We start from the raw sequence: 24,690 nt of genomic DNA on the forward strand, positions 1-24,690 counted from the left end.
GCCAGCACCCCCTGACTTGCGGCAGGACCTGGAGCGTTGTGCTGTCAGCCCAGCGAAGCCAGCGAGTGCGGGATCAAATCATTTAACTTCTCCATCCCTTGCTCCCCCCTCCCTCAAACAGGATTGCGGGCGTTGGCCCGTGCCCCCTCGGGGGTCTGCCCGCGCCGGCCAGTGCGAGCTCCGAGGGCGCAGAGCAGCTGGTGGATGCGGGCTGTCGCTGGAGGGCTGGCCCGGGTGCTGGTGGGACAGGAAAGCGCTTGGCCCCAGTGGAGATCGCAGCGAGGAAGGAAGATGGATCTGTTTTGCAAAGGGTGTTGGCTTTTTGGCAGTGGGGGCTTACTGTAAGCGCCGATTCCCCTGGCATGTTGTGGTGGTTATCAAGGGATAACTGTGATTTTTCTCAGTATCTCCACCTCTGTTTTAAACCCAGGTTTGAAAGTGTGGTCGTAACTAGCCTTTTATATATAGCTTACTATGAGGAACAGAAGTTGAGTCATCTCTTCTGTCTAACATCCTGCTTTGAGTACTTTAGGAGTAGCTTTGCTGTGAGTGTGGCCTCCGAAAAAGCGGAGGAGAAGAGCTAGAAATAACTGCTCACAAGTTGTCCAAATCTGACATTCTTGCCCCTGGAAGTCAGATTGGTGAACGTCCAGAGTGCTTAGTGTGCCACCTGGGAGGTGAAGCCTTTTCATCCTGTTGATAGAGACGTTGAAATAGAAACTTTAGGCAGGGGAAAGGTCTGGCTGGTTAGTTCAACTCAGTTAGCGGGTAGGAGGTAGAACCTCCCTTGGTCCTTCTCTCCATTTTTGGTTTCAAAGTCTGGGGATAATGTTGTGGTATGAAGCCGCTCCTTGGAGGTGCCTTCTAGGAGTGGCCAGTTAGGAAGAAACACAGCTGGAGAGATTTCTTTTAGACTTTCTGGTATGTTTGTAGTATTTTTCTGGGAATGTTTGAAATTATCAAAGCATTTAGAGGGACAGGATATGGGATGCTAAAGTTGCAATCTGGGGTGGGGGAAGGACAATTCTCAACCCTTTGAAGCTTAGCACTCTTTGCATTACATCTTACTATGGTACCATGTGGGCAGGAATTGGCAATCTGTGACTCTGGGCAGTTTGGTCATTTTCATTCTGTTAAGTGTTGCCCTCCTGACATGTACCAACTGGAGCTTTTGGGACAAGCATAGCACTACTTTGATTTTTCTCCTCCCTTCTTAGGGCCGTATCCGAGAGGATGAAATGTTCAGCAGTTTGGGAGGAGCTGGCTCCTTTAAGGAGCCCATAACCATGTTGGGTCCTGGCCATCAGGGTTTATTTTTGTAGGGGTCCTGCGCGTAGGTCTGGTACTTGCCACCTGTAGAATGTGCCCCTGGATCATCTGTTCCTTTTGATCTTGTGAGTCAGTGAACGCTGGAGGGGCAAGGGGAGGTGTGGAGTTATCAACGCCGATATTGGAGGGTATTTGCCTGACGCTATCAATACAAATTGCCCTGGTTTCCAACTGAAATGTGGTTTTGGTGGTAGAACTATATGCAGACGGTAGGAGAAAATAAGCAGCTTATCCAATGGTGGATTATTTCATTTAGGGAATCTCTTTGTACTGATGCCAGGGGAAGAGGATTAGTGGTGACCTGTAACGGGTATGGTAAGGAAAAGCTCCAGAGATTGCTACAGCTGCTGTGGCTGCTCTTGGATGCTGAGCCTTTCTCAGTGACATGGTCCCCTCCTATTTTTCTGTCCTATGATATTGATGTATTTTGTAGCAAATAGCAATTGCACCTGACTTTGTGGCCGTGAGTGCTGATCAAGGGCTGGAGGGCTGGCATTCTTTTTAGGCGGGGTTTGTCTTTTGTTGCTAGCTTTCTCTGTAAAATTAGCTGTGCTCAGTTTTTTTACTTAAGCCCGCCCAAGCCTCCTGACTTTTCCCAAATTAAACTGAAAGCATTGGTTCATAAATACCCTTCTTATTCTGCTCAGAGAAGGAGAATTGGCTAGTGAGTGTGCATTGACATAGCTACTATTAATTTTCAGTGCTTTACTTTTTTTTTTTTTTTACATTTTTAAGTACAGGATGAGTAATGGGGTCTCACTTAGGAAATTGTCTGGGTGGCCTGATTTGTCTTCACGCTTAATGTCTAACTTCAAGTCGTATTCAAAGTTCAAGTTGAAGTCTGTGGTTGAAAATTACAAAGATGTTTTCCAGGAGCTGAAGTCTAGCGGCTGAGATGGTGACAAGAGATTGTAGTACTTAGATTTGATTATCTGTGAACAGGATATGCTTAGTGAGGAGTTTTTCCTGGGTTTTAGTTCTTGTTCATCCTGTTACAGTTAACTGCCCATTATTCATGCAGACTCTTCTGAAGGGGCGAGTTGAGTGTTATCTCTACGAAAAGGGCAGATAAGCCCTGTTGTTGTAGGAGTTGATTCATAAGAAATGTAAATCAGTGTGGATAGTTACAGCTGATGCAACCAGTTCTATGGAAGCCAGTGAAGCTGTGCCAGTTCATGTCAGCGGCAAATCCCTCTGCCTGACCCGTGCCACTCTCCTGTACTGCTGGACAAGGTGGGCTCATCTGCTCCTTCTACAGCGCCTGGCCGTCTCTGCAGAAAGCCCCATGAACTTCTGCGGAGTGCCCATCAGTACTAGTGCATCTAGAAGCAGCGTTGGGAAGGAGTTAGATACTTTATTATAAGTGTGTGTCTATATAGGAAACAGCGGCAAAGTAGCCCTTTAAGCCATTTTCCAGGGAGGTGGATTTTCAGAGAGGACTGATGAGAAGCTTTAGCAACTGGAGCAACTATCGTCCATTGCAGGGCTCTGTCTTTGTGCAAGGTGGAGAACGTGAGCTGTTCGCATGCGAGGTACGAACGGAGACAGGCATTTGTTGTGTCCTTGTTGCTTGGTTGTGCATTCTTCTACATCTGTTATTTAGTCCGTGGTCATTTTCTCAATGTTTCGGATGATATAGAGAGGCTACTGTTTTTATTCATAAAGCAGTAGTTGAAAAGTTCACAAAAACAACCACCTTATTTTTCTTCTCTTCTGACTCCCACCCCTTCTCTCTCACACGCCCCTAGCAGCCATCAGCCTTCATTTTGCACAGCCCGGAGTTGCAGTTGCTGAAGGCAGTGTGAGATGACACAGCTGAAAGTTCCCAGCCGTAGTCTAGTGCCGAAGTATTAGTCAGCACGGCATGAAAATTCACTTCTTTCCAGGTAGCTTTCACCCATAGTAATGTTTCTTGCTTCTAGAATGACTAGGACAACAGGGGTAACATCTGTCCTTGGTTGCACAGTGTCCTAATTTCCTATCTAGCATACAACATTGCTTCATGATGCACAAATGCAAACTTCTGGATTTTTCCTTCTTTGCCAACAGCAATCTAAGAAGCCTCATTTTTGCAATCCCCTAGTGTTTCTTGGTATCTTTAATTTATAACATCTAACCTTAATGACTGTGACTGGAATTTAAGCTTTTATCCTCTCTTGAGAGTACATATTTGATGCAGAAATAATGTCCTGGAGTCTAAAATGCTACCATCTACAGTAGTGGTGGTGTGATTTGAGATTTGTGCTGCAGATAGGAAATACCAGACAGCTATTTAAAAATATTAGAAAGACTTTTTAAATTTTTTTTAATTTTTTAAGCTTGAGAGAGCTGGCTGGGGTGATCTGGTTGGTGAAATTCGTTCATAACTTGACTCTCTTTTGCTTTAGAGCGTGTTTTTTATTTGCAGAATTTGGCCCTTAGCAATGGTCCTTGGGTACTCTGCTCTCTGGAGCAGCTACCGGCTTCTGATTCTTAGCCTGGGATGGTGGCCTTTGAGCTGCACTTCTAGCGGAGTCATCAAGTGTGCTTAAAATAATGAATCAGTCCATGAAACCGTGAGTCTTGCGCATGTGGAAAGGGACAGCAGAATGTTGTAAGGGTTCTCTTCCCTACTTGATACCCTGGCATTGGAAACTGCCCTGCTGATTTTTGCTGCCTTTGTAGGAATGTTGAATTTGTACAAATGAAGAGGGAAGGAAAGGAGAGAAAGCTGTCTGAGTTTATCTGCAAAACTTACAGGTGCCTGTTTGTACCAGACTAAAGAACCATTTTCTTGTCTAGCTGGTGTTGTCAAGCAGCCCTTCATTTGTAAGCAGTTCAGGATACAGCAAGGATCCCAGAGAAGCGGTCTTTCAGTATTGGTAGCAGAATTGAGCCCCGTGGTTAGAGCTGGTATGACACGGCAGGGAGAGAGAGATCACCCAGCAAAGCTGAGAGGGAGGAATGTTTGCACAAACCAAAGCTGCAGGGAGTGTGAGAAGTGCTGCAGCCTTTCTGTTTTCTGCAAGGCTAGATAAATAACACTGAACACGACGTTTTTATCAGGTGAAAGTCCTGGAGTTAAGGCAGATCAGAAGCTGTTTTGCAGGCCCTTCTGCCAGTCTGCTAACCTTTGCGTGGTAAGCTGGGTCGCCTTTCAGCAGGAAGGCTGTAGTGAAACGGAGGCTGGGGCGATAATCCCCGATGAAAAGTCCTTCATGACTTTCGGAACTTCGCGGCTGCTGGACCGAGCAAAATGGGTGGAGTTTTCCCTTTAAATAGCTGTGCCTGAGAGACTGTTGCTGCTGTTGTGGTGACACTTGGGTGTTGCTAAGGCTTTAGGAAGTCAGTGCTGACATATCTGTATTGGTGGTATGCTCTGCGTGCACTGAAGAAAAATGGATCGTACAGTTTCACCACCACAGTTCTGGCCTCTTCAAAGGATGTGGGCGTGGGTCAGAGATTTCAGGTGGCAGAGAACAAAATTCTTAGCCAGAAAATGTGTCTGGTGTGCCTGGGGGTTTTTCATGTCCTTACTGCTGTTCCCAAGTTGGGAGGGTTATGAGAGGGTGGGAGGGGTAGCACTGCAGTGTCACCCGCTCTGTGTGTGTGCGTGCACGTGTCCTCAGACTGCACAGGCTGGTCCTCAGGCTGACCTTGAAACTCCCCGGTTAAAGAAAGTCCTGTAACTGAGACCTGTGCAGGCTTCTGGGAGTGTTGGGGTGAGTGGGTAGATCTGGGAGAGAAACATGCAACTCGAGGACTTTCATCAATTCTCTTTCTATGTGAACGCACAACTTGTTGTTTGCAGTGATTTCCTCTATCGGAAGAGCCCCACAGTGCTGCAGCCCCTACTTGCATGGCTTTGCACTTCAGAAGACTTGAAGGATGTCATTTTGCAGTGCTTTGTCCAGCTTCCTTAGCAACTTTAGGCAAATCACCTTTTCTGTATGAAGTTTCATCATTAGTTAAATGAGGGTAACTCTTACCCTGCTGCGGGGGAGCAGGGGCGTGTTGCGAGGCCCACTTCGCATTTGTAAACCACTTTTGCTATCCTTGGAGAGCCTCCATTATGTGAGAGTCCACATGATTAACAACCCCCGGCTGTCAAGGAACACTCAAAGCGTGGTGTACCTAGAGCGATGTAGTTTGAGAAGATTGCAAAGAGGCATAAAATGTTGTCAGTGCTTTTTAGATTGCATTTGACAATAGTCTGCTAAAGTAGTATGTTCCATCCTGTATGCAAATTGAACTTTGTCAAATTGTCTTACCACAAGATATCTATATTTGATACTATATTTCTTTCTCACAGATTCTGCCTGGCTTGTTCATTGGCAACTTTAAAGGTAAGATTAGTTTTATCATTATCTCTAGGATTACTTAGCAGGGGTCTTAAGGTGTTGTTTCGCAGGCCTATGGAATTCTCTGATGTCTCTGCAGCTTCTTTAACCCCATCTTGCTTCATTTCTGGATTCACCTGGTAGCACTTAAAGAAGAACTTGTTTGCTCTCTCATCTGTGCGCTGTGCTGCAAGTACTTTAAGAAGAGAAAAATGAACACCATCTCCTCGGAGCATGCTTCAGCTGGAATTCCTAAACATTGGCCTGCCTTAAACGATTCCTGTGCTTGGCAGGCAAGCCTGTGAGCTGGGCAGATTCTTTGTAAGCCTTATTTCAAGCCCTCCTTATAAGTAAAGGCTTAGTATGCCTCCCGCTCATTGCTTTTGCTATTTTGGTTATTTATAACAACTGCTAAAGACTTCTGTTGTCACTGCTTGCGAGACTGGTAGGTCTGCAGATTGCTGTCTGACCACTGATACTCGTGATGTCCATGTCTTGGATCTAAGATTCTCTGGATTTTTTTCCTTTTTGCATGAGGTTTATTTTTTGTGTACAGAAAGACAGAACCATATTTAGAAAACACAGGAAACTTTATGTAGACATCCAAATAAATGACCTGTTCTCAAAGCACTCTGTTAGCATCAGTTCCAGCTGACTGTCCCTACTCAGAAGTAAACCGGTTGTGCCTCTACAGTCGTTTTGATACATGTAGACCCTGTATTTCCTATGGTTGGGTACAACAGCACAGCAGGACTAATAGGGGCTACTGCGATAACCTGTCCTTCCTGGTCTGTCTGATGTCACAGCTGGTCTGTCTGTTAAGATTGGACAACATCTGCATTGGATTTAGGTGGTGCTGCATCTCCTCTCTGCCTCGTGCACACCCTTCCTCCCCCCTCCATCCTGAAACCTGTGAGTTCGGTGGTTTTTGCCCAGTTTACCTGCCTCTGGACCTGCTGACCCCTGTTGCTGGTCCAGTGCTTGCTGCCCCTTGCGAAGTGGAGCCCATCACCTTGAGAGGCAGCCCGGAGGTACATGTGAAGTTAAAAGCTGCCTTTTGCCACACTGGGATGCAAACACAAGTACAATGGCTAGTGTGTGAGAGGGAGTTAATCATGCCATGGTAAGGAAAATGAGAGGATGGAGGTGAGTTTACACTGGTGGAAGTAGGTAATGAAAGGAGGAAAAAAAGGAAAATAAGGGGAAGAGGATAGTTTTGAAAACACTTTGGATGGACCACTGCATGTGCCAGTGACAAAACTAACTTGGTCGCAGCCATGTTGCTTCCTCTTTTTGTTGTCTTTTTTTTTTCTTTCCTGTCAAGTAATTTAGGAGAGGGGCAGGATGGGAGGATGTTTGATAGTGGAGTCCTCTAGGTTTCAAGCTGTTTGGCAAGGTGGGCAGGATGGGCCCAGGGAACGTGGCGCTCAATCTGCCCCACTCACTGTGGCAGCCCTGCTGGTAAGCCCTTGACAGTCCGCCCAGGGGAGTGAAACTCAGCCGGAGCATCTGTTTCTTGGTGCAGTTCTGTTTTCAGCTGATGAATAGTTTGGCCAGCTGAGGGGAGTTGGCCCAGGTTGCGGAGTGAGTCAGCATCTCTGCCGATGCCAGGGCCTGTGACCCCCTCGCTCGTGCTGCTCTGGCCACTCAGCTGTGCGCCTTGCAAATGGTCCTTAAATGGCATGCCAGGCCACTTCTGTGCATAGAGTAGAGGCGTGCCCATGAAGGTGGTGTGAGGAGGCAGTGTTTCTGGGAGTCTGGCTAAAAAAAAGCAGAGGCTGAAATGCTTCAGCTACCTCCATAAAAGAGAGTAAGGATGGGTTGGCTTTAAGCTCAGTGTTTGTGTTATGGAGTCTGTTTTTCAAATTGATTAAAAACACAAACAAAATGTTTGTTTATGTATTGCTATGACCTTTGCTCACATTGCATTTAATCGTTATGTTCTACCATCGTGAGTATCTGTCGTTATAATCTCCAATTAGCTACCGTACCTGGAGAGGAAGAGAGAAGATTGGTGTTATAGTACTCCACTAATACAAAAGCAGACTTTGAGTTCTGTCTTTTTCTGCATCTCCTGCCCCTCAACATCCCCGCCCTCTGCCTCGCTGCTTAAGAGCAATTGCAATGAGCTCTCTGTGCAGTGAAGTCATCCCGTTTAGGAGCAGGCTGTTGGTTAATCACCCATGTATTTTTCTGGAGGAGTTTGATTACCTTGTTCTTGGGGCATGTTCTGATTTGTGGTGTTTTTTCGAAAAGTGACTAATGAATTTTGAGGCTGCCATGAAGGGGATCATTGAAAAATACTCAGCAGCAAAACAGTTGGGATTGGTTAGAGTATCCTGATTTGGGCAGCTGAAATGTCTAGATACTTTTAAAGACATGGGTTTACAAAATTATTTCCTGTAATGCACTTTTGAGCAGTCTCCTATTTCTTCAGCTTGAGACCAATAGCTTGAATTGAATAAAGTTACATCTTGTCAGTAAGAAGAGTAACACTGAATCCCCGGCGTTGTGCATCTCACCCAGACACAGGGCTGAGGCATCGTGGCACCCTCCGGGTCTCTGTGCAGGGGGTAGAGAGGAGGGAGCTTCTCCAGAAGATGAGTCAGGGGAATCTCTCTGAATCGCTCTGATCTGCCCTCTGGAGGATAGCCTCCCCTCCTTTCTCCAGTGACTCTTTCGGGAGCCTGGGCAGGCAGGGTTTCCATAGCTAGGTCGAAATACCGTTCTGCGCACACTCCTGTCTCCCTGCTGCATGGGAGACCTCTGGGGACACTGACAGAATGGGAAGAGGCACAGTTGTTCCAGATGGGTGCCTTCTTGCTGAGTGAAAGCAGGATGTTAAAGATGTTAAACGCTGTAGTTCTGGAGGGCTGTTGTCCGGAGAAGGCATTCAGCAATTGTTCCGATTGGGGAATTATCATTCAATATGTCTGCTTTATGTATAGGGTTTCTTACTGTCTTTTTAGGCCTAATCAATTTAAAAACAATCCATGACAGAGGAAGTGCAAACTCCTCTGCGTTTGACTGGGAGATAAACTGAGGCCCAAGAAAAACTTGTGAAATAAATCTGTGGCAGAAATGGGAGTTGAGCTTGCTGCTTCTGGTTTGTCTGCTCCTGCTGCGCGAACCTTTAGGCACATAGAATGAGAGGGGCTTTTGTAACCACCCTAGGGTCTTTAGGGTAGAAAGTTATGTGTAGTCCTGATTATGGAAAGCACTGAAGTACATGCTGAAATCCCCCTAAGTCCGCAGGACTTGAGCATGTCTCTGGAAAACTTTCCTGAAAAAGCATAGATCTCGGCATGTGCTTAAGTGCTTGTTATCTTATAAGATCTATAAGCATGATTCTGCTCATCAATAGCATGTTAAAATTGTGGTATGTTCCTGAGAGAGTGTATTTGAGATTGCACAGCTAGAGGGCAGAAAAATTCAAGAAGAACCACAGATGTCCATACAAAATACCAAGACTGAGTTTGGTCTGAAAGCTCAGAAGGAGACAGAGCTCTTGGGCTTCTTCAGTTAAAGTTAAGGAGGACTTATTTCTCTGCAAATGGGAGGATGGGGGGCTAAGAGAAAAACGAGGGAAGAGAAAGAGGAAGTTAACTCTTCTTCCTACCTCTAGTTTAGGGGAAATTTTGGTTTGTTCCAGTTGTACCTTACAGATTAAATTCAGTCCTCAAAAAACAAAGAATTTATTGTGGGATTACATGCCCATGTGTCTTCTGCACTGGAAACCTGATGTCCCTTGAAAGGCACCTGTGCTCACGATGAAAATAGGTGCTTTGTTCCTTAAGAGACTGATATGACAGGGCTTTTTAGCCTGTTTCTCTGCACAAATAGAAAAAATACCATTTCTTCTGATAGGAGGTTCTAAATGGGTGCTTGTTTGGTTCCAAACCGAAAGGTGTAGCAGTAGCAAGCACCAGAGACTCAAGAGTGTTTCTACCTTGAATATTAAAGAGCTTGTGTCCTTCCTTGCTTGTAATCATATTTGGAAGATTAAAGTTTTTCCAATGGAATATTTGGGGGCTTTTTGATTTGAAGGGGAAAGCCACAATATGAGGTTTAATTCCCCCCAAAGAGTCCGGTGTTACTGTGGATGAGCTGGAGAGTCTTGGGAAAGTTTCTGCCCTTCCCGTTACTAAGTGTATAAAAAGGCAGTGCCCACCAAGTGGTTCTGCTGTGTTTCTAGATCCAATTAATTCCTGTTATCAGCTGCTTAATTTTTGGGGGAAAGTTCCCTTTTCTACAGCTTTATTTCAGGTACTGAAAACAGGAGAGGGTGAAGATACCATCCCCTTTTTCAGGTTCATCTTTTGAAGGAAGACATTTTACAGGTACTCTCATTAAACAGAGTACTGGACCCTTCTCCGCACCTTTCTCACTCCCTGAAAAGGTCCTTCTGAGAGGCTGGGACAAAATACGATTAGAACATAGTGTGAAGTGGGGACAGGAGATGTGGAGTTCTTGTGTGCTTAGTTTCTGTGTGTGTGTCTCTCTCTAAGTGTGGATCACTGGACTCTGGAACAAAGCTCTCCCGATGGGAGACCATTCTCAGTAATAGCTCTTAGTGCTCTAAACCACTGGAGAGGAGGTTCTCCTTTAGATGTCTATCTCTAGTTCTCTCCAAAGCAGAAAATAAGTGTAGACAAAAAGTTGCTTTATTAAAAAAAAAAAAAAATTTGGTGGCAATGATGATGTAGTCTCTATACATCTGCAGATTGAGACTCAATACTGTTGTACGTACTGGGCTGACTTGCCTTCTCTAAGCGCTTACCTTGTTTTTGTATACATAACCTAAAATTTTATACTGAAAACTTAATACATACTAGCTTACTGTGTTACAGGAGTATATCTGTCGTTTCAGACTAACAACAAAGTCAGAAAGGTGGGCTTTGGAGGAGGAAGAAGGAAGGATGTCTTTAGTTTGGGATAGCTGGCTAATGGGAGGAAAGGTGACAAAATGAAAAGAAACAAACTAATCTCACTTACTTTGTGGGGACATTTAATCTTCTAAATTCACAAGTGAGTTGCAGTTAAATGTTGGAGATCAGGCCCATATAACTGTAATGCTTATTTTCCCGTTCCTGGCAGGATGCTTTTGTATTTTGTTGTTAGCAGTAGAGGTGGAAAAGACTTTACAGCTGTTTCTTCCCATCTAACTCTACAAAGGGAGAAATCTTTATTCCTCACCTTGCATCTCTATGGCAGTAGTAGAATAGTAAAGTAAGACAGAATGGTTGAATGTATGTTTGAGACTTCATCACCTTAGTATTGGAGTCCTTCAGTCATTGATGTGTCGTAATTGGAGTGGTTGGAGCAGTATTGTCTCCCTTTTGCCTAGGGGGGATGGAAGCACACTATGCTAGGTTATTTGCTCCCCAGCCACACAGTAAAGCTTCCCAGAGCTGCAGGGAAACAAATTCTGACCACTCCCTCCAGGCCCATTTTGATGACTTTGCCATTGCTTTTGCAATTAAGTATTTGCAGTTCTCTGTGTATGAGCAGAGGTTAAGCTCGGAGTCATAGAATGAAATTGAGGGAAAAGAAGCTGAATATGTGCATGGGAGGGGGGGAGGAAGACTCCCCCAGTGTGAATTGTGTCCTTTTGTGTGAAGAGAGAGTTTCCTGAAGGCTTTACTCAAAAGTCCACATCAGCTGAGAAGCGTTTTCACTGTATGAAACAGAATAATAGGTAACCTACTGTGAAGAATAATACTACATTTGAGGGACCCTTTAGGGGTGCACAAGATGGACTCTGATAGGTTTCTTTCATCTTTAAATTTGGAAATGGGGTGTTTCATGCTGTGATTTCAAAATGTGGGCCTGCATGTGGTTGTACAGCACTGTGCTACAGTAAATAAGTTAGAATTGCTGTGGTAATGGTGATTCCTCAGGCTTTTGGTGGTCCTTTACATAACCCCTTAATTTCTTTTGTAATTTACGGTATGAGACCGTGAGTGACAGGATATCTGATTTGTACTGCTGTTTAAATAGCTTTGTCGTAGTATCTGTGGAGACTTACAGCAGGTGCTAGGGGAATTTCCCCTTTGTGAACTGTTTAAAGCTTAGATCCAGATAATACAGTCATTGGCTGGGAAGCTTTTTCTCCTCTACTTTTGTGATTTGAATGGTTGTTTCCTAAATATATTGAGGACCTGCTGGTTACCCTGGAATGTAGGTCTAGGATAGCCATTTCCAGTTTGTTCCTAGGAATATCTGAAATCTCACTGTCTTACTGTATAGTTTTGATTTGTTGAAATTTCTTTAGCCTAAGTCCTTGGTTAACTGAAGAACTAAAATCTTTCAGTCCTTTTGAGTTGTACTGTGTCCATTAGGCCTTTCAGACTGGTTCAAAGCAGTCAACATTTAATTTGGATCATATCTCCTTTTAAAGCTGTTTGCCTTGTGTGGCAAGCCATTTCTTATCATGTGGGTCATACTGATAATTAGAGATTGGGGTCTCATTGTGCTAGGTATGCGTTGACACCGTGAGTTCCAGCCAGCAGGCTCTGAAATCTGCCCTTAGCCTTTGGAGAACAGAAAGCAGTGATTTTTAGGGATGCTTAGGCTGGCTTCTGGGCTTGCAAACCCTTGCCTGGTTAAGTGTTCTCTGAGCAATCAAGACTGTCCTATAAACTGTTAAAAAATCTGAAGGTCAGGTGGATTAGAAGACCTCTCCTGGCAAACATTAGCGTTTCTTCTTTGAAATGCTCACTCTGAGATTTTTAGGAAATTTTAATTGTTCTGTGAAGCTAGACCTTAATTCTGTTTCAGACGGAATTTGTGTTAATTCCCTCCTGAAGGATTAGACATCTGTGTTGATTGAGCAGGCTTGACCAGTAGCAAGTGAAATCAATGCAGTTTTGACTCTTCTCTCCGTTTTATTAGCCTTAGAGAAGCTTTCATAATTGGATTAGGTTTAAATTTAACGGCCTGTTATTGTGCTCACGTGGATCTTGTCTATGGGGCAGTATAATTAAATGTCCAATTCCTCTTTGTGATGTAGAAAAGGCATTGAAACTTTATAGTAGAGTGGAATAAGATGAAGCAAGAGATGCTAATTGAACTCTTGCACGTACATAAAGAATGTACAGGTGATGCTATTGTTATTTTTGTACCTAGAGAGAGCCGGTTTGAAACCTTTGTGGTCAGTGCTCTTTTTTTGTGTGTAACCAGGCTAATGTGAACAGATTGTACAGGCAGATTTGGAAGGCAGGTGTTCACATCACAAAACCACTGCTGTAATTGCCATGGTGTGCTGTGCCATTCTCAAGCAAAAAGGTCAAAAGTAAATGGACGCAAACTAATTTTTACCTGTATTAGTGGTTCTTTGAGGTCATCTTCTGGCATGCTTATGGTTTAGTATGGGGAAAGTTGCTCACTGATGACAGATAATCTATTTTACCTTTCTCATAGAAACAAACCTATGCTTTCTCAATATCTAGCATCAAATTTTCAGTCGCCCCAGTTTGCTTTCCAGTTTTGAATGTTTGAAACCTCTTGGTTACAGGTCTAGGAACCACCTTTTCACAACTGCACTTCCTTGCTGTAGCATTTTGCTTTTTCATACATTAGATATCTTTATGATCTCTCTCTCTCTTCAGACTTAAAATTATGGTATGTATTGGCTAAATGCACATTTTTCCCTACTAGTCCGCAGGAAGTAAGAATCTAGTTCTCGGCTTGCCCATTAATACCTCAATTCAAGAGATACGCTTGGCTTCACTTCTCAGACCTGGATATCACAAGGTCTTTCTCCCAAGTGAAAATATATCTCCTGAAGGGGGATTTGTGGGTAGAGAGGAGGTAAGCTATTTCTTGTACAGCTCTGACTGCTTGTTCAGATGGCCATCACCTGCACATAGGCATACACAGACTTATATTTCAGATGCAAAATACATGAAACTTCTGACTTAAGAACACATTCCTGAGTCACTTAAGCTTGTTCTTTATTTAGTATATAATTTGTTTTGGAGTTAGAAGTGTGTCTTCCCGTTACCCGCTCGGATGATGATGTTCTAAAACAGCTGCATTTGGGGTTTTGCTTTACTTTATGAAGCTTCAAAAAGAAATGTACTGATGATAAGTGATTTTCAACATGCACAAGGGGAAGGGGAGTGGGCTATTTCAAGAGATTAAAGAAATTCTCTTCCTTTTTTCCCTTTATCACAGATGCCCGAGATGTAGAGCAATTGAGTAAGAATAACATTACGCACATTCTTTCAATCCACGACAGTGCCCGCCCTATGCTGGAGGTAAGAGGTGTGGGGGACTCCATGGTAAATCCTTACTTTGCAGTTGACTGTTATAGTCATCTTGGGGTTAATTTCTTGTTCTGTACAATTGGTGTTTTGAGACCAGTTTTCTTGTGGAAATGTTTGACAGCTGTAGTTTTGGGATCCAGTCACAGATTTCGTTCTTGCTGCTATTGTAACAACAAGAAATCTAGCTGACAAAGGAAAGGACAATTACAGTGTCAATCAATATAACACAATAATGGGATTGTGTTATTAATTTAATAGTAAAGGTAAGTTTCCTTCTGTGTGGAGTTCAAGCATCACATAAACAACAACATTCCTTTTCCCCATTACCAACCCTTCTTTGTACTTGGGCCCCTTTCTTGAATCTTTATAGCAGATGGTTGTATAAGAGGTTTCCAGTCCTTTTCTGTGTAAAATAGCCTTATTTAGGCTTGGGGTGTGGGACAAACCAGTGCTCCCTCATACAATACATCTAATATAGCAGAGGGTCTGTAGGTCTCCAGCACTTTAACATGAAAGTATTATTCCCCATTTTACCGAAGGGAAGCTGATCTGAAGAGCTGAAATGACTTGACTTGCTGTGATATCTTGAGCAGCGAAAGAGCTGGCATCAGGCTGCAGGTCTCCTGTGCTGGGCTGTTGTGCTTTCTTCTTTATGCCAGCTTACCTTGGAAGGAGGGGAGTTTGGCTGGGCTTTGCTACACCTTAAAATCTTGCTATTTGATTTATGTTAGGAACTGTTGTCCCCTTAAATTTGTTTGTTCCTTCCCTGCATTCCACTTTTCATGAAATACGGCAGAATAGTGGGTAGGGCAGTTGCTGGTGTTGCCCTTCAGATGCTGGTGGGAATCTCTGCTTTTCATTCTCTTCATGTAAAATGTCTCTAGTGAATTTAGTCCTTAAACTACAGAATTTCCACCTCTCCCAGGCAAGTCAATAGGTAAGCTGAACAAAAGGTCTCCCTAGTATGTCATGATTAAAACCAAAATCAAGTTAATGGTGAATTCAGGATTGACCTTGAACTGAGAAGTGTGCTGAAGCAGAGCTCTAGCTGTTGACTTTATTGTACTGTCCATTTGACTTCTGTTGTGCCTGATGCTTGTTAAGTGTGAAACATACTGAATTTCAAGCCTGCTCTTAGTTGAAGAGAGAAACAGTTGTACTGAATAAGGGGGGTGTAATGTTTCCTATAGGGTGCTGTTCTCTAAAATGAATAGAAGCTTGCTTTGTTTTATTATCATGATTAGAAAAGTAGGAAGGCTAATTATGGCACAGATCAGCTGCAGCCTCAGGCCAGTGTTTCTTGTGGTGGTGGTAGTTTTGGCAGCCCACACGCCGCCACCTCGCTTGTGGTGGTGCATCTGTGTGTGGGGCTGCATGGTAAATAGATCTGGGAGCTTTTGTGGGTTAAGTATAACCAAGTCACCATTTCTTCCTCTAGCTACCCCCACAAAAGACATGAAGGATTATATTTACCCAGATCTGCTCCCAGTCTGGTTAGCAGTAGTGTCTCAGAAGTTACAGTGGCATGGGAACAAGTAGTGGCTGGTTGAGGATGGACTTGCTTTATTCACCCCTGCATCTAAAAGAAATGTTTCTCCAACTGTGCCTTCTATTTTCTCAGCATGCAATATACTCCTTTATGTGCTGGTGATCTGGAAAACAACTGTTAAAACTTTTCTCCAGTTCCTAAAGTAGTGGAAGGATTGCAAGTTCCATTTGTTTGGGAGCTGAGCTGATTATTAATTACTTTATCATTCATGGTCTTACTGCGTTGCTTGTTTGCAAATAAACGCTTCTGCTTAGGAACAAGGGCCTAGAAAACATCTGTTAGGTTGTGTTACTTCCTTTGTTATTTACATCTTTGCCAGGTTGTAGGTAGGTTTGTTTACAGCTTGTGTATCCACACTGTGCTTGGGCTCGTTCTCAAGTCCACTGAAGTCAAATGGGAGTGCTTTCCCTGCGTGTCTCCCTTTTCCCCTTTCCCCCCAGATCTCACTCTTGGGAAAGTGAGGGCTTATATTTGTGTTCAGAAATCCATCTGATGTCATTCAGACCTTTAAACATGGAATTGCAGTGGTATGAGAATCTTTTTTTTTTCCCTAAAGTTCCCTGTTTTGCGTGTATTTATGTGAATGTTGATCATCTGTAAAAAGCTGCCTTTTCTTGGACTGCAGTAGTTGCATTTGCCTTTGCTAACAATATTTTATATCAAGTATTTCCTAATCAACCTATAGGAAATGCTACAAATATTTCATTAAACAAAGCTTTCTGTGCGAGCCATGGAAGGTGTTTTTAGATATTGAAAACTCAATAGTGTTGTAGTAACATGTTGTCAAAGAGAATTTGGCCTTTTTTTGGCTGTCTGTGGAACAAACAAATATGGATGCATACCATAGCTCTCAAAGAGGTGACAAATTGCCCACATCTTGCTTGTCAGGTTTTGGAGTTTCAGTAATGACTGTTTTGATGCAATAATATTTCTGATACAGTACTTAAAGCTGATAGTGGTGGCTAGAGAATGAAAATGACCAACTTGGCTTCATTGTCCATACTCAAGAAATAAAAGCAAATGTCACTGTATATGGTGAACACCAACTTGTTACAGATTGTAAAATTATTTTCTACTTTAATAACTTACAGCATTGCCCCTCTCTGTGATGTTACAGACCATTTTTACTTGATTGTGATTAAAATATTCACAGTACCTTTTAAAAAGTGTGCTTTTCTCTGTGCTTTATATACTGCAGTATTTGGATATATGTTGCTTTAGTTCTTCATAGCTTACCAACTTACTAGAAAATGAATGAAGAGTTTCACAAAAATATATTTGTTATATTGGTTTAGGTTTCATAGTGTGTGCCTGTTGAGGTAAATTAAAACAAAGAAGAATGTTTTCTTACTGAAATTTGGTCTTGGACATTATCTCAATGTTCATTTACAAACCCTCATGGATGTCTGATTTATGGGTGGCTCACAATCAAAGTTTGGCCTTAGGAAGTTATTGCATACTTTCATGCTGGAATAACTGGAAAAAGTAGGTTTAAAAATCAGTTGGATTCTAAGACTTTTTATACCTTTAGACATTGGCAGCCTGCATTAAGTACAAGACATAGAACTGTTTTGTAAGACTTCAAGTGATTTAGACTGGAAGGAATTTGCCAAAATCTGGCCTGAACTACATTGCAGTATTGCTCCTTAGTTCTTTTTGTATAAACTGTTTCAAGGAAATTTGTCCTTGAAAAACCAAACCTAAAATTAATTTATATTTAGAGAGCATCCTAAGGCTATTATTCCAATGAAGTACACCATTGTTACACAGGATCTTAACCACTTAGGTAAGCATTAAAGGACTGCATGCCGCGTGGAACAAGGTTTGTTATTTCAGATGTACAGAAGTCACCCCCTGAGTAAGAGCGGTGTCCAAGAGCATCATGTGTGTTCCTGCAGAGGCACAAAGGCAATTGCCCTGGTGAATCGAGTTGGCTCCTCCAGAGCACTTTGGACGGCTGCCCATGGAACACTGACAGATGTTTTATAAATCTACGCAAAAGCCATATACAGAGGAGAATAATTAGGTTTCTTGCCACCTGCTTTCTGATTTATTTCTCAGCTAGTTCAGGTTTTAAAACCTCTGTTCAGAATGTGAGAGACACTGAAAGGTGGATGAGGGAAACGGCTATCTCAGAGTGTCCTTTACATAACAGTGTATCTGGCAGTGACTTTGTTGGATCTCTTGGTAGTACTCCCTTTTTAAAGCTAGGACAAACAGCTGTTGGGGTTGGAGGCCAAAAGGTCTGACTGTTGTGATATCCATATATCCTAACCAAGCTGGTGCGGTCAGTCAGAGCCCATGGAGAATGTGGAAGCACTTTTAACTAATCCTGAGCAATTCTTCCCCCTGTTGCTTCAAAGGATGCCAGCTAGGTGTTACTCTGCTGCATTAGATCTGGAGTCTAACAAATTTTGTTCCAATTGACCTAAGTGAAGGAGGTAAAGGCAAATCTTGTTAATCTTGCCTATGAGAATCTGGCTGCAGATCCATTGAAGCTAAGAGTGTTTCTCTGTGGATTTACCAGGTGTTTGACCCTGTTCTGGGGGATGTTACATGGAGATGAATGTGGGCCCAAACCAAATAGGATGTTGATGTGGATTGTGCAGCTGCTTAAAAACAGCTGCATCCCATTCTGGAATGTGCGTGCTGTGGTGGACAGTTATGTCCAAGCAGCTGAACTTGCAGCATCCTTAATTCTCACTCTTACCCTTCCCCTCCGCCCCCCAACCACACACACACACGCTTAAATACTGGCAAAAGCAAGAATGCTTCCTCCGGTGCATTTGGCAGCGATTGCTGGGTGTAATGCAGGAAGGAGTACAGCCAGAGTCCTGGGGGAGGAAGGGGTGCTAGGACGTCTTATGGTCAGACAGTCATTCAAGCCCTGTCCCAGAGATGTATCATCCACAGAGAGAGGCAGGGATGGTCTGATGACAGTCTGTGGGTCCCCATGCAGAGAACCCACTGTAGAGAACAGCGTGATATGCGTGGCTGACAAACGATGTCACACAGATTTGGACTGGAAGTAAGTGTCCTGGTTTCGGCAGGGGTAGAGTTAATTTCCTTTCTAGTAGCTGGTACAGTGTTTTGGATTTAGGATGAGAACAAAGTTGACAATGCGCCGATGTTTTAGTTGTTGCTAGGTAGTGCTTACACTAGTCAAGGACTTTTCAGCTTCCCATGCTCTACTGGCTGAGAAGGCTGGAGGTGCACAAGAAGCTGGGAGGGGGCACAGCCAAACTGGCCAAAGGGACATTCCATACCATGTGACGTCATGCTCAGTACATAAACTGGGGAAAGCTGGCCGGGGGGGGGGCGCTGCTCGGGGACTGTCTGGGCATCGGTCAGCGGGTGGTGAGCAATTGTACTGTGCATCACTTGTTTTGTGTATTATTATTATTATTATCATTTTATTTCAATTATTAAACTTTTTATCTCAACCCACGAGTTTTTCTCACTTGTGCTCTTCCAATTCTCTCCCCCGTCCCACCGGGTGGGGGGGAGTGAGCGAGCGGCTGCGTGGTGCTTAGTTGCCGACTGAAATTAAACCACGACAGTAAGCAAGGCTTTAACCGTGAGGGTAAGTAATTGCTGAAATACATTGCCAGAGGCAACAGTGGATTTTCATGCGTGCTCCATTTTTGTGTGGAAGTTGATTCAAGTAAGGCTGGGTTACAGAGGTCTCTGAGCTTTGCACTTTACAGTCAGAGCATTTCACAGTCCTTGGTCTGTCTGAGACGCTTTGAGGTGCCAGTTGTGGTGACTGTTATGTGCATTGTAGACACCTGTCCATCAATCGGGAAATGGACTGAAACTACCAGCTTCTTTCACACGGTCCACCACACATTTGTCAGTTACTAGTAATTTTGCTGTTGCTCTTGACCTGCGCCAGAGGTTTGGTCTAGTAAATGTATGAGTCCTGTTACCAGTCACCTGTGGTTGTGGAGTCCTTTGGCATTAATTTATTTATAGCATTATCATTGTCAGACTGACTACTGCTGCATCGCAGGAAGCTCTGTATGCTGCACTCATCTTGGAGACATCGTAACGATCACAGTAATGTAGATCTTAAATCAACAAGAGTTTACCTGGGCATTCCTGTACTGTCCTCTGCCACAAAAGCATTGTTCACTCTGTTTATGACAAATTGCATTAAGAGTAGGCTTTTGCATGTGTGCTGCTTCTGTATGAATGTCAGTTTTCTTTCTTTGTTTTCTGTTGCTACAGAATATTTGTTTTGTTTTTATTTTTAGTGTGTTGGTTTTTTTCAGATTAGGAAAGAGTATATCAGGTTTTTTTTAGTGTGTTTTTTTTCAGATTAGGAAAGAGTATATCAGTATATGTGATAGTTTCAATTAAAGTCATTTGGATGAAGTGTAAGTAAATGAAATCCCAACAAAACATGCACAATTTTTGTGTTGGGGGGTATTGTCATCTCTCTCTGCTCAGTTCCAAAGCTGTCATAAGTTTTTGGCATTTTCATTTCATGTGAATAGCCGATCTGTGTCCCTGTGATACTCGTGTACTAGATGGTTCTGTTTCAAGTCTTACCACTTCTAGGATTTCTTCTCCAAGCAAAAAGAGTGATCTTAAAGCACTGTATGGCATTTTTTGAATGTTGCAATAATGTCTTCTGGTTGCTGAGAAAATACTCTGTGATGCCTATGAAACATTCGCTCTTCTTTTTCTCTAACTTTCTTAAAATATTAGCTTTATAGGTTATGGGTTTTCCCCCTTATTCTGCATAGTTAACCAGAGCACCCACAGAGGACAGTTATTTACTCTTTTCTCTTTGTATTCTGATGCCATTAACAATATCATCTTAATCTGGTACATGCTATCTCCAGAGCAGTGGTTTTCCTCCCCTTTTTCGTGAATTGATGGCTACCGAAATAAGCGCTGATATGGTAGGTGGGTGGAGGGGTGGGGAAGATAGAGAAGAGCTAATTGCTGACTGAACTAAGCATCTTTCTTGTCCAGTCTGTTAGCTTGTGCAGCCAGCACAACTTAAATGAACTGTATCTTTGAAAATAAAAAACTTCACAGGCCAGGTCATCTTATAAAGAATTTTAGATTTTTTTTTTTTCCTTGCAAACTTCAAAATTTTAATCAGAGTAGAAATAGGGTTTCAAATACTGAGATTCTAAGAAGCTGAACTGAAAGGGAAGAGCGCAGCAGAAAAATCTGTGCTGATCTTTTAGAACAATCTTTCATACTCCCTGAGTAAACAGTCAAATGCATTAATAGAATACAGGCAACAAAAAGATGCTGTAACTGGAACAGAACCAGTAAGTGTGAGGAATAGAAGTTGTAGAAAAATAAGGATGCTACGGAGAAGCTGTATAACTTCTCTGCACCAGTTTTATCTCTGCTGAATGCTGTGATATACCTGTTTTATAAGTGTTAAGGATGAGAAAGTTGCAGCTGGGGAAATCACAAGAGAAAGTGCTGGATCAAGTTTATGAATTTAAAAATGTGTATGACTGGCTGGTAAATCCAGACCTTTGGAGTAAAGTGAAGAGCTAAATGACTGAATACCTATCAAAAACTGAGAAATGTTTCTAAGATCAAATGGTCATAGCCTGCAGACCTAGTATAGATAATGTATTCATATCAGCTTGCATTAAGATCTGGAATCTCATTTCATATTTTTTAAGCCTGGCTGGATGTTGTAAATCTTAATGCAGTTTTAGCTGGGCATGATAGTCTTGCATGTTTACAGATGATCTTTAGGCTATACATGTGCAGTTTTTTAGAAGAGGAAAGCAAACTAAGCTATAGAGGAACTGAACTGGCAGCTCTGGCACAGTCAAGTAATCTGCTTAGCATAGTTTGTGGATAGTATTTTTGTAGCTATTTTGGGTTTTGCCATAGAAACCTATCATATCTGCTGTTAGCACTTAATGTGATGAGGTTTACTACGGGGGAGCTTTTACTGAAGCTTTGAAGCTTCATCTAATTCTAATCCTTCATCTCCTTCTAATTCTTTCTTTCCATCACCAGTTTGTGGAACCTTCTTTCTTTCTCTCATGGTTGCACATTCTGGACTGACTTCATTTTTTGTGTGTGTGTATAACAGGGATTACCCTGTGCTAAAACAAAAGAAAAAATTCCTGTGTTGTGTCCCCAGCTCCCCCAGCTGATAACTCTGGAAGTGCTGAAAGCTGCCTTAGTGCTTTCTTCTTTGGTTCTGTAATCCGAAGGAATATCCTCACACAGACACCAGTCCAGAAAACATTTGTCTGGACTCTAAAGCGTATCACTGCTCAACACGAAATAACTAAATAGGGAAATACTGGGAAACCAATCAGCCCTGCTTTTTTTTTTTTTTTAAGAAAAAAGCATATGCTAATTCTGGACAGATGCTGCTCAGCAAGTGAGAACCGCCAGTCTATTAAAACTGTGTTACGATGTTGGATAACATACAGAAGTCTTGAGCTGTAGGAGACTATTCATATATGAAAATTGCATCTTGATGACATGAGAGAAGTCCCTGCTGGGTATGGCTGGGCAACATGTTCTCTGCACAAGCTCTGCTGTCTTTGGTATCCAGCCCAAAGACTTATGGGAACTATTAAAGAAGAAGATGGCAAGACAGCCTTCAAAATCAGAGCTGCTAACATCTTATCGCAAGGTCATTGCTGTTGTATAAAGATCAGCTCTGCAAATTAATAATTTAGTCAAGTCAGACTGTTGCATTTCCATCTATAGCACTAAGCTCTTCTCACCAGTGCTGGAAGCTGTCAATTTGCACCCTTTGTGCTACCATCAAGGGGAAGTGTACAAGCGCTTCTTCTAATAAAAAACTTAACTTTCTTCTATGTTGTTTCACTGCCTTTTCATGGTAAGGGTTTCCCCTCATGAGATGTTTCAGAAGACCATGCTGAGCAAAATAGCTACCATTTTTCTTTCAGGTGTAGCGGCACCAGAAGATTCTCTCTAGTTTGAAGTAATGCCCTGTCTGGCTTTGGCTCTGCTTGTGAAGTTGGGAGCTTTGACTAATTTTTCAAAAATGACTTTGATAGCCCACTAAGCTGCCTCCAAGAGACTTCCACAAAGCGGCTTTTAAAGTGTGTCAGGCCGGGCATTCATCATGAGGTACCCTTGGCAAAGGCTACTGGGGTGATGCGTGAAATTAGTTCACTGTTTGAATTGCTCAGCACACGCTAGCTGTGTCAGGGGAAGCACGTCCCTGTAGTGGCAGATGGCAGGGAGGAGAGAATGAGGACCGTTTGAAGCTTTCAATGGCGAACTGTTTGCACGAGAGATGTTTAGACCAGTAAACACCTGGTGTTTCTCATTGCTTGGATACAGCATTGACCAGAAAAGAGCAAATGCCCTGACCCGCTCTGTGCAGAGGACATGATGTGGAGAGTGTGTTAATCTATGCTTATAACGTGAGCATATTCCAGAGATGTAGCAATCACATTCCAGCATTCCCTGAAAGAAAGAGGCAGGTGGGATATATTGTTTTATTGTAGTACTCAGAGATCCCCTTGAGGGCTCAGGGACAAGGTGTGATAGGTAGTGCTCAGATGTTAGATATGCCCTGACACGCCTTGGGGGCTTGAATATATCATCTAGTCAAGGCAAACTAACAAGGTCCTTCCTCTCAGCTGAAGTATGTAGTCCTGTAAATATTCTTGGTGTGTCCTAGAGGAGATAAACCACAATTTAGTATAAACTCATTAGTGTTTTCTCCCACTCTGCATTCCTTCAGATGAGCCAGGTTAGAATTGGAATTCAGGGTTAGAATTAGAAATATGTGCAGCGTTTTGTGCAAGTAAAGTAAAATCCTTAAACTCTTCAGCATTTCCCTCTTACAATTTTAGAAAGAGTGATAGAGAGGAGAGATGGGGAAGGAGGGCTTTAACAGAACATTTTATATTTGTGATTGGCACATTCCAGCCTTAATGATACGGACTTTTCAAAAGTGTCAGCGGGACTACTTCCTAAGAAAACCATGAGCAAACATTGCAAAAACTCCTATGACTTGTAAAAACTATTGTATTATTCAAGATAACGCAAACCAAATGTACAAATACTATTGCAGGAGCATCGTGCTTTCTGTAGTTCATATTCTTCATGTAATTTCAATTTCATTTATAATATTTTTCAAACCCAAACCTGAGTGTGTTGTTCACTAAAGCCAATTAGTGTTGTTTTTTGCTGAAACAAAAATGTATTTTCTATGACTCATTAATAAAATCAGCACCAATGGTGATTGCTACAGAAAGTAACTGAACGGACAAACAAACGGTTGAACGGTTTTCAGTTTAGCAGGTTCAGTTTGGTGCATTACTGGACAAAACTCTTGATAAACTCTTGTTGGTTTGGCTCGAGGAAGCTTTGTGCCGGCTGTTTCCCACTTTAGCTTTTTTGCTGAAATGCCCCTAAACAAAAATAAGTCCTCCTGCCCTCATCTGTTGATGTGACGACTCAAATTAACACATGGTTTTTGACTAACCTGAAAGAACTTGCCAGGTGCTGGAGGTTTTCTATTTGCATCTGGGTTCACAAATTTAAGTTTAGGGGTTTAGGTTTAAAAAAAAATTTCTTGGAAGTCGTTGATGGTATCTTTACATAAATTTAAATAGAGAGGCTTAATGCCAAAAATATAATCCTGCTCTTTTTAAACTTTTTTTTTTACAATCCCCGCCCCCTGCCCTTGGAGAACAGAAATTTTGTAATTTGAGGTTCTTTCCCCCTCTTCTCGCCTTTTTACATCTGAAGTTCTAGATTCAGGTTTCCAGTGCTAACTAGAACCTCAGAAATGTTGTATATACAGCAGTGGTGGGGACAATGTTCTGAAGAACATCTGTAAAAAAACACTACTTGGAAAACCCACTAAACATGAAATAATGAGTAACATTTTTAGTCTGTCCTTATTCTCGTGCATACTGTTTTGCTAGAGCACTCAATTTTATGTAAAAATCACTGGACAGTTTTCTTTCACAGATAAACTGTATGTTAGTATGATTTAGGGTGTAATCAAACTGAGCATTATTCTTAATGACTTCAGAACATCTTTGATCATTACAAAGGGGGAAACATTCATGTAGGTGCTGCATTTGTCTCACAGTACTGTTCTTTGCACCTTATCCTGTTTGGAGTTGAAATTATTCTTGGTATTGTGCAATTAAATTTGTGTGTGCTCTTTAGAGATCCTATTCTCAGTCACTGACCCATTATCTGACATGTAGCACTTATAGATGTGTCA

General features: G+C 42.5%; 1 protein-coding gene across 1 annotated transcript in view; it reads left to right on the forward strand.

Annotated features, from left to right (window-relative positions):
• Positions 1-24,690, forward strand: part of DUSP22 (dual specificity phosphatase 22) — a 45,984-nt gene that overhangs the window by 1,276 nt on the left and 20,018 nt on the right. Inside the window, exons 2-5 of the mRNA XM_009279234.1 lie at positions 122-341; positions 1,416-1,457; positions 5,621-5,654; positions 13,827-13,909. Of these exons, the coding sequence (XP_009277509.1) occupies positions 122-341; positions 1,416-1,457; positions 5,621-5,654; positions 13,827-13,909 (379 nt within the window). The remainder of the gene's footprint in view (positions 1-121; positions 342-1,415; positions 1,458-5,620; positions 5,655-13,826; positions 13,910-24,690) is intronic.

The sequence above is a fragment of the Aptenodytes forsteri genome, unplaced genomic scaffold (assembly GCF_000699145.1).
Source record: "Aptenodytes forsteri isolate BGI_AS27 unplaced genomic scaffold, ASM69914v1 Scaffold81, whole genome shotgun sequence".
Taxonomy (NCBI): Eukaryota; Metazoa; Chordata; class Aves; order Sphenisciformes; family Spheniscidae; genus Aptenodytes; species Aptenodytes forsteri.